This window comes from Schistocerca gregaria, chromosome 7, assembly GCF_023897955.1.
Source record: "Schistocerca gregaria isolate iqSchGreg1 chromosome 7, iqSchGreg1.2, whole genome shotgun sequence".
In the NCBI taxonomy this organism is placed as follows: domain Eukaryota; kingdom Metazoa; phylum Arthropoda; class Insecta; order Orthoptera; family Acrididae; genus Schistocerca; species Schistocerca gregaria.
The window spans coordinates 276,131,120-276,143,873 of record NC_064926.1 but is presented as its reverse complement, the minus strand read 5'-3'; the positions used below and the strand labels follow the sequence as shown (position 1 = coordinate 276,143,873).

The window sequence follows — 12,754 nt, the reverse complement described above, 5'->3', positions numbered from 1 at the left end:
CATCTCTCCATATATTAAGAAATTACGTAAATGTTAAACTTAACTTCCGGGAAAACAAATTTCTTCTCATTTAAAACACCAGTGCAGACTGTCCCAGGAGCAGTGGCCCGTATTCAGCGATATGATGGGAACGATCATTGAAACCAATAAATCTAGTAAACAGGGGTTTAGAACCCATACCCTAAAAGCTATATGCACTTCTTCACCTTCGATACCACGGATCAATACTCTTCTACTGAAAACTCTATGCTTTTCATATTTTGCGAGGTTGTGGTATGGAACAAAACAAATAAATATGGGCAGTAAATATGTGTTCTAAATTTTACTCCTTAAGAGATATGAGCACTTATTCTTCTTCGTTAATGCGAAACAAGTTTCTTCCACTGAACATGTACTTCTAGGTCTTAGGATACGATTTTAAAGCCCACGTGCACTTGACATTTTTCTTCTTTAGGTCCGTACTACCTCCTCCCAAAGTATGAAAAGCAAAGAGCTTGCAGTACAAGAGATTTGTTTCACAGTAACGAAGATTAAGTAGTAATCATAGCTCTTGAAGTTTGCATTTTAGAGCCCATGAATACTAGAGTTTCTTGCTTCGAATGGTCCTTCGGCATAGACATGAGTATAGCCCCTTCCTCCTGGGACACGGTCCGTAGTTCGTGTTTGAAAATAACTAATATTTCCTTAGTCTCAACAACCAGAAACTGTACGGAAAACAGTCATCAGTACCAGAATGAGATTTTCACTCTGCAGTGGAGTGTGCGCTGATATGACACTTCCTGGCAAATTAAAACTGTGTGCCGGACCGAGACTCGAACTCGGGACCTTTGCCATTCGCGGGCAAGTGCTCTACCAACTTTTTTTTTAAAATCTAATTTTGTTCTATATTGTTAGTTGACTTTGTTCGTGGCGGACGTTCTATGACACTTGTTCTGGTTGTTCGTTGATCCGTTGACTCATTTTTTTTTTTAATTACAGAGGATAGCTAAACCCTCTGACCGAACACGCTGAGCTACCGTGCCGGCACCAACTGAGCTACCCAAGCACGACTCACGCCCCGTCCTCACAGCTTTACTTCAGTCAGTACCTCGTCTCCTATCTTCCAACCTTTACAGAAGCTCTCCTGCGAACCTTGCAGGACTAGCACTCCTGAAAGAAATGACATTGTGGAGAAATGCTTGGTTGGCTTAGTCGGTAGAGCACTTGCCCGCGAAAGGCAAAGGTCCCGAGTTCGAGTCTCGGTCCGGCACACAGTTTTAATCTGTCAGGACGTTTCAGTCATCAGTACTGTTTAACAATTAAACATCCGACCTTCGTAAACGGATACTTCCACTATTTTTTTTAAATGTTTGGCGACTCTTCGTCAGATATGTCTACCAAATTTCCATGTTTCTTGAAATGTTGGTTTAGTACTGTTGCAGTTATCATGAAAAGAACATCAAATGCTTGTCGCGTCTTCAGCAGGATCAAACTGTCATCTGCACACCACACCATATTCCGCCGTTTACCTTGCCGCCATCATCAGGTGAGAACAGTAAGCCGCTCTAGCCGATAATTGATTCAACGACGGAACCTTTATATGCAGCGAAAATACGAAAGCGCACGTGCTAATATAATACGCAAGCGCTCAGTCATTGCTGCTGTCCCCTGGCGCAAGAAGACTTGCAGTGACTCCAATGGCAAATACTGCCGAAAAACGATAAATATATATACACTCATAGCTGGCCGATTCAGATGCCGTTTCTCCATATCTGATAAAACAGATGCTACCAGCTGTCATCCACCGTTTCAACGTACAGGCGTCCTACGGGCCTTGGACAAAAGAGATATGTTATATCGGATGCTGACAATTTACCATACGAGGTGCAACATCTTAAGGACTTTTTTGTTCATAACGGCTATACGGACAGAAAGATTAGACTTGATTTGAGTTTTGTAACATTACCTAATTTTTTTTCTTTATTGTTATTTTATACCTATACATAGGTAGGCCAGCAGCGGCGTAACTAAGCCGCTCTTCGGCCACAGACATGAACATAGTACAAGCAGTAAGAGATACAAAGAGACATGGAGGTTAAAAAACAATAGACAAACAGAGTAAAATAACAGAAGCCGTTCACTGTGGAGCAGTCAAGTTAAAAGCGATTCACACAGCACATAACGGTGAGATACTAAGTAGCACACGTGAACGATGGAGCACGGAACAAGAGACACGGATGCACTAACAGGACGACAAAACACATAAGCACTGCGGCGACAATCTCCGGCGGTTGGTGATGCACTTGTCACACGAGTAAGGCCGGGGACCTGCCAGAGGGAAGGGGCGAGGGTAGGAGGGAATGGGGGAGGGGTTGATGCCAACGGGGAGAGGATGGGAGAGGGAGGGGTGGTGTGTGGAAGCCCAGGGAGAGGGGGAGGGGAGGGAAGGAGGGAGGGAGAGAAGGGAGAGAGGGTGCCCACAGGATAAGGAGAGGAGAGGGAAGGCAAGGCTCAAAGTTGGTAGGAGGGGTAGATGGAGGGGAGGAGGGCATCATCCAGGAGGGGGAGTTGGCGGAAGCCACCTTGGGAGAGGGTGTGGAGAGTGTGAAGATGGAGAGCAGGTGGGATACAGGAGTACAGGCGCGGCAGCGGGTTGGGGTGGGAGAGGATGGAAGAGACAGGCGAGTGGGGAGGATCAAGCTTGCGGGAGGTGTAGAGGATCCGTATCCGTTCGAGGAAAAGGAGGAGGTGTGGGAAGGGGATGAGGTCATAGAGGATCCGCGTGGGGGAAGGGAGGCGGATGCGATAAGCGAGGCGGAGTGCATGGCGTTCAAGGATTTGAAGGGATTGGTAAAAGGTAGGAGGGGCGGAGATCCAGGCGGGATGGGCATAACAAAGGATAGGACGGATGAGGGATTTATAGGTGTGAAGGACGGTGGACGGGTCCAGACCCCATGTGCGGCCAGAGAGGAGCTTGAGGAGGCGGAGTCGGGAGCGTGCCTTGGCTTGGATTGTCCGGAGATGAGGGGTCCAGGAGAGGCGACGATCAAGGGTGACGCCAAGGTACTTGAGGGTGGGGGTGAGGTGTATAGGACGGCCATAAATGGTAAGATAGGAGATGGAAGGAAGGGGTGGTTTTGGCAACGATGATTGCCTGGGTCTTGGAAGGATTGACCTTGAGCAACCACTGGTTACACCAAGAGGTGAACCAGTCAAGATGGGATTGGAGAAGGTGCTGGGAGCGTTGCAGGGTGGGGGCGAGGGCAAGGAAGGCGGTGTCATCGGCGTACTGGAGAAGGTGTAGGGGGGGGGGGGGAGGGTGCAGGCGGAGGCATGTCCGCCGTATAAAGAAGGTAAAGAAGAGGGGAAAGGACGGAGCCTTGGGGCACACCGGCGGAGGGGTAGAAGGTGTAGGAATCCGTGTTGTGGATGGTGACATAGGAAGGACGGTGGGAAATGAAGGAGGCGACCAGACGGACGTAGTTGATGGGAAGGGCAAAGGTTTGGAGCTTGAAGAGGAGACCAGAATGCCATACACGGTCATATGCGCGTTCAAGGTCGAGGGAGAGGAAGATGGCAGAGTGACGAGAGTTGAGTTGTTCTGAGAGGAGGTGAGTGAGGTGAAGGAGAAGGTCATCGGCAGAGAACGATGGCCGAAAGCCACATTGGGTGGAGGGAAGGAAGTGGTGCTGGTGGAGGTGCTGGTGGATGCGGCGGGTAAGAATGGATTCCAGGACCTTGCTGAAGACCGAGGTAAGGCTTATAGGACGGTAGGAGGAGACAGCAGAAGGTGGTTTATCAGGTTTGAGGAACATCAGGATCCGGGAGGTTTTCCACAGGTCGGGGTAGAAGCCGGTGGACAAGACCACATTGTACAGTCTGGCCAGGGTGGAGAGGAAGGAGGCGGGAGCTTCACGGAGGTGACGGTAAGTAACACGGTCGTGACCAGGAGCGGTGTTGCGTTTGGTGCGGAGTATAGCTAGGATGTCTTGAGTAGTGATAGGGGTATTGAGTTCGGTGTGTGTAATGTTGTCCAAGTATTGGAAGCCAGGAGCGAGTGGAGGGACAGAGGTGTCAGTTCGATCGCGGACATCGGGGAAGAGGGAATAATCGAACTGGGGATCGTCAGGGATGGTAAAGATATCCGTGAGGTAGGAGGCAAAATGGTTGGCCTTACTAAGGTTGTCAGGAAAGGGACGGTCATTATGGAGGAGAGGATAGTAAGGGGGGGGTTTAGATCCGGTAAGGCGGCGGAAGGCAGACCAGTACTTGGACGAGTTAAGAGGTAGGGTAGCATTAAGACGGGTGCATGTCTGTCGCCAGTCCTGGCGTTTCTTAGCCGCGAGCAAGTTCCGGATGTGTCTCTGGAGTTGCCGGTGGCGTCGTAGTGTGTCCCGGTCACGCGTGTGAAGGAAGGCATGGTAAAGACGACGGGATTCTCGAAGGAGGAGAACGGCCTGTGGGGGTAAAGTGGGACGGTGCAGGTGGATAGCGACGGTAGGGATGTGGGCCTCCAGACAAGGTCTGCTGGAGAAAGGACGCGGCATGGGTGATGTCATCAGGTTGGTGGTAGGTGAGGGGGTGGCTACCGACCCGGGCAGTAAGGGTATACCGGTAGGCATTCCAGTCGGCACAGGAGTAATCATGGACATACCTGAGGGGTGGGTCAAGGCGAGGGTCGGGACGGGGGCGACGACCATCAGATATGGTAAGGAGGACAGGGAGATGGTCACTGCCAATAGGATCAAGGACGTCCACCGCTATGCGGCCAAGGAGGTTGGGGGAGGCCAGGACAACATCGGGAGTGGTATTGGATTCAGGGCGGGTGTGTTGGAGAAGAGGAAGGACATCTCCTTGGAGGGTGGCGAGGAACCGATGCCACTGCTGTAGCTGGGCAGCGGAGCGACTATGGATGTTAAGGTCGGCGGCAAGCACGTAGGAGGAGAAGGTACGGTCGATGTGGGAAAGGAAGTCGAAAGGAATAGGGGCAGTGGAGCGGACATAAATGGTGGCACAGGCAATGGTGAGGCCGGGGAAGAAGAGGCTGAGGATCAGATGTTCTGTGGGGTCAGGAAGGAGGGGTTGGAGCTGAACAGGGATCTGGCGGTGGTGGCCAATGGCGACTCCACCACGCGCTATTGGGAGGGGATTGTCGGAGCGATGAAGGAGGTAGGGGGAGGTGTGGACGGTGATATGGGGCTGGAGAAAGGTTTCGTTCAGGAGGAAGGCATCCACGCGGTGTGTTGTGAGTGTATGCAGAAGGAGGTTCTTGTTGACAGGAAGGGAGTGGATGTTATTGAACAAGATACGGTGCTGTCGCGCCATGATGGGAATTTAGATGAGGGTGTCAAGACGGGAGAAGGTGAAGTGGGCCTGGTTATGGGAGTAGGTGGCATAGGTATTGAGATGGAACACGGAGCGTGCGGCGAGGGATATCTGCTGGAGGGTGTGGGGGCGCTGAAAAGGATGGACGTTTTGGAGGACAATGGTGACACAGCAGATGATGTCCTCGGCAGTGGGGGGGGGGACGAAGGGAGTTACCAGGGGGGGTAGGGTCATCCAGAGGGCGGACAGGGACGGTGAGTTCAGGAGTGGAAGGGGCTGGTCGAGCCTTGCATTTCTGGGAGTATGTGGGGTGAGGGAGGTTACAGGTGTTGCAGGATGGAGGGGACTGAAGGTTGGGGCACTGCCGGAGGAAGTGCGCTTGCTTGCAGTGCGGGCAGACAGGGGCCTCGCGGCACTCAGATGTTGGGTGTGCATTATAGCGCAGGCACCTCTGGCATCGGATGGACTGGGGAGGGAAGCGGGAAGGGTCGACCTTGTAGCGGCGGTTGAAGAGGAGGGCACCCTCCTTAAGGAGAAGGTCGATCGAAGGAGCGTGCTCAGAAAAAACCCGCATAAGGCGGGTGGGGCCGGCAGGGTTGTGGATCCGGCGAACGGCACGAACATCAAGGTAGGGATGCGCCTTAAGCTCTGCCAACACCTCCTCCTCCGTGATCGTCGGACTAAGCCGAGTGATCACGGCGGTGAGAGTTGGCGGGCGACGCGGGGGTTGGGGTTGACGGGATGAGGAAGGGGAAGGAGCAGGGGCGAGAGAGGCACTGGGGCCGAAGCGGGTAATGGGGATGCAGGATAGGATGTCGGTGTGGAGGGTGGGGCTAGGGGAGGTGATAAGGACGGAGTCCCTACGGGGGGTGAGAAGGGAGATAGGGGCGCCAGGAAAGTGTTGGCGGAGGAGCAAGGTGAGGTTGTGGGCCTCCAGGAGAGAGGGATCTGGATGGGAAAGGAGGTATCTGGAGGAGGGGGTGGTAGAGGAAGCGGTAGAAGGGGCGGGCGGGGAGACATCCATGGCATCTTTGGGGGGAGGCGGGGGAAGGGGCTGTGATTTCTTGGGAGTGGAGTAGGCAGGGGTGCCACTTGGACGTTTTACAGGAAGGGAAGAGGGGCGGGGTACAGGAGCAACCGGGAGATGGTGGGAGGAGGCAGGTCCCGGCAGTGGTGCTGGGGCCGGTGCTGCAGATGATGCAGGTGCGGGCGCAGGTGATGGTGCTGGTGCCGGTGCTGGTGAAGGTGCGGCACGGGTGGTGGCTCTCCGAGCCACAACCCTGGCGGGGGCTGCATGAGCGGATGAAGTGGCGTGGGGGAGTGGAGGGAAGGGGTCAGGTGAGGTGGCTGGGGGAGAAGGAGCGACAAAGGGAGCTGGGGAGGGAAGGGTGAGGAGGGGTGGGATGTAGGGGGCGGGGGGTGTTTGAGCACACCAAGTAATGGTGGTGGCAGCTGCTGAGGGGGAGGTGTAAGTTATGGCTGTGATAGTGGCGGTGGTGGTAGGGGTGGTCATGGTGAAATGAAACAACTGAACGGGATGAGGGAAAAAGAAACACTAAACGAAGACGAAGATGAAGACGAACACTACACTACACTGCACAAGTCCAGGAAGGCGAAGGCGGCGGCGGCGGCTGCTGCTGCGACGGCGGGGAGCGGGGTCCGGGGCCCCGCCCTGCTGCTGCGGCGGCGGAGGAGGACGGGCTCGGCGGCGATGACGACGAACAGGGCAGACTGCGTCAGCCGGCGACGAGGACGGCGAGCAGGAAGGGCTGCACCGGCGACAGGAGTCGCGCTGCGGGGGCGGCGGCTGCTGCTGCTGCTGCTGCTGCTGACACTGGTGCCTGCGCTGCCGGAACTGTTGGAACTACTGGAACTGCTGGAACCGCTGGAACTGCGACGGGAACCGCTACTGGAACTGCTGCTGCTGCTGCTGCTGCTGCTGCTGCTGCTGCTAAACCAATCGCTTCGACGATTGCGGAAATCAATCCTCGAAGGGCGCAACTCTCTCGAGTTCCGCCGAAGATGCATTACCTAAACCAACTGAAGACACTTTTAATTCTGTCTCTTTCCTTCCATGTGCTGGGAAGAGACATGAAATGATATGTGTATTCCTTCCGCCAACTAAAATTAGAACACCCTCTGGCTCTGTTAAGGTTAATTAATGTTTTAGGAATCCTTGGCGTTCACAAAATATCATATGAATGCGGTAAAATATGCATTTGTGAAACTTACCGTCAATGACAGATATTTGAACATCATCGCCATAATCGATTATTACAACCTGACAAATCTGCTGTGACTGAGCACTCTCTTACAGAGGGGCATAGGATGCTACACAATGAGACACAAGTAATAACAAACGTCTCGAGTTACTGGGATTGTGTTTGTAAATAATCTGCCGAAATGAGACTAACAGATAATATCATTAACCGTGATAATGGATGTCCGAGAAGTGAAACTTGGAATCCTGTTTTATTAGATATGAAGAAACAACGGCATCTGAATCCACCGGTTATGCGTAATAATTTTTAAGGATATGTCGTTTTTCGATAGTATTCACCAGTGGAGACGCTGCAACTCTTCTTGCGCCAGGGGGCAGCAGCAACGACTGAGCGCTTGAGCTTACCTTAGCGCATGCGCTTTCGTATATTCACTGCATATAAAGGTTCCATCGTTCACGGTCTGAATCCAATACGACCACGTTTTTATGTTTGTTTCGTACAAACACTAGCAGTGGCTTGTTCTCGTCCAACCACTTTTTTCCTTCACAGTAGAGTTGGAGCATTACTGAACCCCTCCTCTGTACTTCCATGGTCGGAGGGTGGCACGGAACTTTCAGTTCCACCACCACTCCTTCAAAGTGCTGTGCTCGGCTATTATTCAGCAGTTGCTTCGAGTCGCATCTCACTTGTCCACCGAGACAGTTGGACCAAATCTGAATCAGTGACACTGTGTAATAGTAAACTGCCACACAAAAAAAGTCTGAATCAGTTATCGGCAAAAGCGGTTTAGCTTTCCTTACCTGATGATGGCGGCCAGGTGGACTGCGGAAATATTGTGTGGAGATGACATTATGATTCGGCTAAAGACCCGACAAGAAATTGATCTGTTAATACTTCGGGAAAATCTACATAGTCACAACATGGAAATAATTTTACTGTTTTAGGTGAATGCATACCGGTTTTCGATATCGTGGGCCAGGATACTTCCTACTGGAGACACCAACGTGGTCAATCAAAAGGGGATTGATTACTACAACAACCTCATCAACGGTCTACTGGAGAACGGTATCGAACCATTGGTAAGACGCAAGCAAAGCCACATCACACTAGTATAGAGCATCAAGAAAAAACACTAACAGTGTCAATAGCTGAAACTTGTATCTGCCTTGACTAAAACGAGACGTATCAAATGTACAGAATACATAGTATGATATGATACGTACGAAACACACAAACATGGTTAGAAGCAGATTTTATCTTTAAACTATGAAAAAGATCGAAATGCACAATATGCATACTTTAACATGGCAACAAATCATTCTAAACTATACGGTTCTGTTAACAAAGATGAGAGTGTCAGTGGCACTTACTCTGCTGCAATATCTGTTACTACTAGGGTTAAATGTGTTTAGAAAGGAGAGAATACATTTGCACTTAGCAAGTACGATGGGAAACAGAGCAGCTTATCTGACGACTCAACATCAAATTTTAATCTCTGCGGCTGGAAACTAAATACGCTATTAAAATAAGTATACAAATAAATAAAAGTAAAAAGTTGATGCATATCGAAGATATTGTTCGGATGGGACAGAAATCGGTAGGTATGATGTACATGTAAAAACAAATAAATAGTTTCAGAAAAATTGGTTGATTTATGCAAGAGAAAGAGATTCAGTAATTGAGCAAGTCAGTAACGCGTTGGTCCACCTCTGTTCCTTCTGCAAGCAGTTATTCGGCTTGCAGCTCATTGACAGAGCAGTTGGTATATCGTGCCAAATTCTGCCCAACTGGCACGTTAGTTAGCCAAAATTCCGAGCTGATTTAAGGTCTTGCCCATAATGCTCCAAACGTTCTCAATTGGAGAGAGATCCGACGACCTTGCTAGCCAAGGTGGGGTTTGACAAGCCCGAAGACAAGCAGTAGAATCTCTCGCCATGTGCATTGTCTTGTAGAAATGTAAGCCCGGGATGACTTGCCATGAAGATTAACAAAACGGGGTTTAGAATATCATCGACGCACAGCTGTGCTGCGACGTATGACAACCAAAGGGGTGATGCTATTAGATGAAATAGGATCCTAGACCATCAGTTCTACTTGCCAGCCCGTAAGCCGGGCGACAGTGAGGTTGGTATCGTATCGCTGGCCAGGGCATCTACAGAAGTGTCTTCCCTGGTCATCGCGGCTCAGTTCGAAGCGGAACCCATCACTGAATATGACAGTCAATAAGATTATAGGTCGAAGACGTATATGAAGACTCCCGGGACAGCGATGGGATACCATCCTAACTGTTGTCCACGATATGTTCCGAGAACCAGGAGAGATGCTCCACGGTGACACTTCTTTTCACGGGAGGACTCACTTGTTGTCATCCGCGGCACCCTTACACGACAGCGGTACGCTAACGATATTGTACACCCTGTTTTGTTGCCTTTCACTGTAAGCCATCTTGGTCTTACATTTTCAGCAAGATAATGTCCGTCTGGAGACGGCGAGAGTTTATACTGCTTGACTCCGTAGTTGCCAAACCCTACCTTGGTGAGCAAGGCCGCCAGATCAATCCCCGATTCAGATCACCTGGAGCATTATTGGCAGGGCTCTCCAAATATATCGGGATTTTGACGACCTGACGAACCAATTGGGCAGAAGTTTTGAAGGATATCGTCCAGGAGGACACCTAATAATTCTATCAGTCAACCCTAAGTGGAAGGGGCAGAGGACACCTAATAATTCTATCAGTCAACCCTAAGTGGAAGGGGCAGAGGTGGACCAACGCTTTATTGGCTTTCTGAATTTGTGATTCTCTTTCTCTTGAATAAATCACACATTTTGTGTGAAACTGTAATACTGTCTATATGCGATTGCAGTCTTTCTAGGCGTATTCCACTGATGAATTATTCTCTGGTTATCATCCGAGTGGTGGCGTCGTCTTGTCGCAACGTTTCAGTGAGTTTCGAACCCACTATCCTCAGCTCAGTGCAGCCAGGAATCTGACAATTACATATGCAGAACACAGCATCCCGACACTTCGGCAGAAGATACGCGTACGAAACTCATTGAAACGTCGCGACAAGACGACACCACCACTCGGCTGATAACCCGAGAAGAATTCATCACTGTAATCTTGTCTGTATATGTACCGGGTGATCAAAAAGTCAGTACAAATTTGAAAACTGAATAAATAACGGAATAACGTAGATAGAGAGGTACAAATTGACACATATGCTTGGAATGACATGGAGTTTTATTAGAACCAAAAAAATACAAAAGTTCAAAAAATGTCCGACAGATAGCGCTTCATCTGATCAGATTAGCAATAATTAGCATAACAAAGTAAGACAAAGCAAAGATGACGTTATTTACAGGAAATGCTCAATATGTCCACTATCATTCCTCAACAATAGCTGTAGTAGAGGAATAATGTTGTGAACAGCACTGTAAAGCACGTACGGAGTTACGGTGAGTCATTGGCGTCGGATGTTGTCTTTCAGCATCCCTTGAGATATTGGTCGATCACGATACACTTGCGACTTCAAGTAACCCCAAAGCCAATAATCGCACGGTCTGAGGTCTGGGGACCTGGGAGGCCTAGCATGACGAAAGTGGCGGCTGAGCGCACGATCATTACCAAACGACGAGTGCAACAGATCTTTGACGCGTCTAGCAATTGGGGTGGTTCTAATAAAACCCCATGTCATTCCAAACATGTGTGTCAATTTTTACCTCTCTTTCTACGTTATTCCGTGCTTTATTAAGTTTTCAAATTTATGCTGACTTTTTTGATCACCCGGTATATCACATCTACCAATTTCCATACCATTCGGACAATTTTCACGTCGTGCGTCGTTTTTTTTATATTAAAATGTACAATCAATCACTGAAACTCAGCGGTATAACACAACTCTCTCTAGACAAGAGCGAGCCGAGCAAGATTGTGAGGAATGTGAAATACACTCCGTAGTCCAATAGTCATGTTAGAAAGTTACTGCAAAAATACAGCAAACTCTGCCACAGATTGCAAAGAAGCCAAAGCCTTGTTGGCGACCGAGCGAGGTGACGCAGTGGTTAGCATACTGTAATGCATTCGGGAGAACGACGGTCTAAACCCGCGTTCAGTCATTCAGAGTTTGGTTTTCCTTGATCTCCCTAAATCGCTCCAGAAAAATGTCGGATCGATTCCTTTGAAATGGGCACGGCCGATCTCTTTCCCCCATCCTTGACGCAATCCGAGCTTGTGCTCCGTCTCTTATGGCCTCGATGTCGACAGGACGTTAAACCTGATCTCCCTCCCTCCTCCCCTGTCGACGAACATAAGAGAAATGAAGCCAAAATAAGTGTATGAGGAGAAAAGCCAGAATTGCTCATTGAACTTGTGTCTACTGATCTGACGAAAAATCCTAATGTTATAGCTTCATACACGTAAACAGCTTCAGCGATTGTCTGACTGATTAAAGTTCCAAAACTCTGTGAGACGCAGAATGGCTGGCAAGGTATGTAAGGGACGTGAACAGCCTCATATTTAGTGTGATCACTGTGTGCGTCACGGAGATGTGTGTGAGTCAATATTACCAACACCTGAAAGTGTTTGAAAGTGGCCTCATTCTTGGTATGCATTTGACCAGCTAGTCGAATCGTGTACTATCAGGATTTGTGAGGCGTTCGGGTGCACAGTGGTTAGACTGCATGGAAACATGAGGGCAGGCATACTCGTCCTCAAGTTTTCGGTCGAACACATCTAACCAGCACAAGGGACGACCGCCATATTGTGCACCGAGCATCGTATCTCTCTCACAACTGCTTCTACCACCTGAGAACAAATAATACCTTCCTGCAACATTATTTCTCACCTGCACCATTGGTCGTAGACTAGCAGCACCTAGACTAGGGAATTACCGTCCCTTGCCTAGTCTATCATTAGCAACACAACGCAAACGGCGGCATTTGGAATAGAATGATGCCATGACTGGGAAGCAGGGACTGGTGATGAAGGGCGTCACATTGAGTTCACCGATGTATCGCGGTTCTGCAGTATGACCACGTCAGCAACTATGGTGGCGATCTGGGGAGAGTACCCATTCTTCCAATGCTTTGGAGAGGCACAGTGGTCTTATTCCCGGCGTCAGGCGTGTGGAGCCGTCGGCTGTGATGTTAGGTCAGAGTCGGTAGTGACTGAGGGAGCTCTGATGGTACATCACGGAAATCCTGCATTCAGTAGCGTGGTGAAAATTTTC

The 12,754-nt window shown here is 49.8% G+C and overlaps 1 protein-coding gene across 1 annotated transcript in view; it reads left to right on the top strand.

Annotated features, from left to right (window-relative positions):
• The window catches only part of LOC126281566 (myrosinase 1-like), a 101,254-nt gene that overhangs the window by 24,188 nt on the left and 64,312 nt on the right, over positions 1 to 12,754 (top strand). Inside the window, exon 3 of the mRNA XM_049980639.1 lies at positions 8,471 to 8,605. Within this exon, the coding sequence (XP_049836596.1) occupies positions 8,471 to 8,605 (135 nt within the window). The remainder of the gene's footprint in view (positions 1 to 8,470; positions 8,606 to 12,754) is intronic.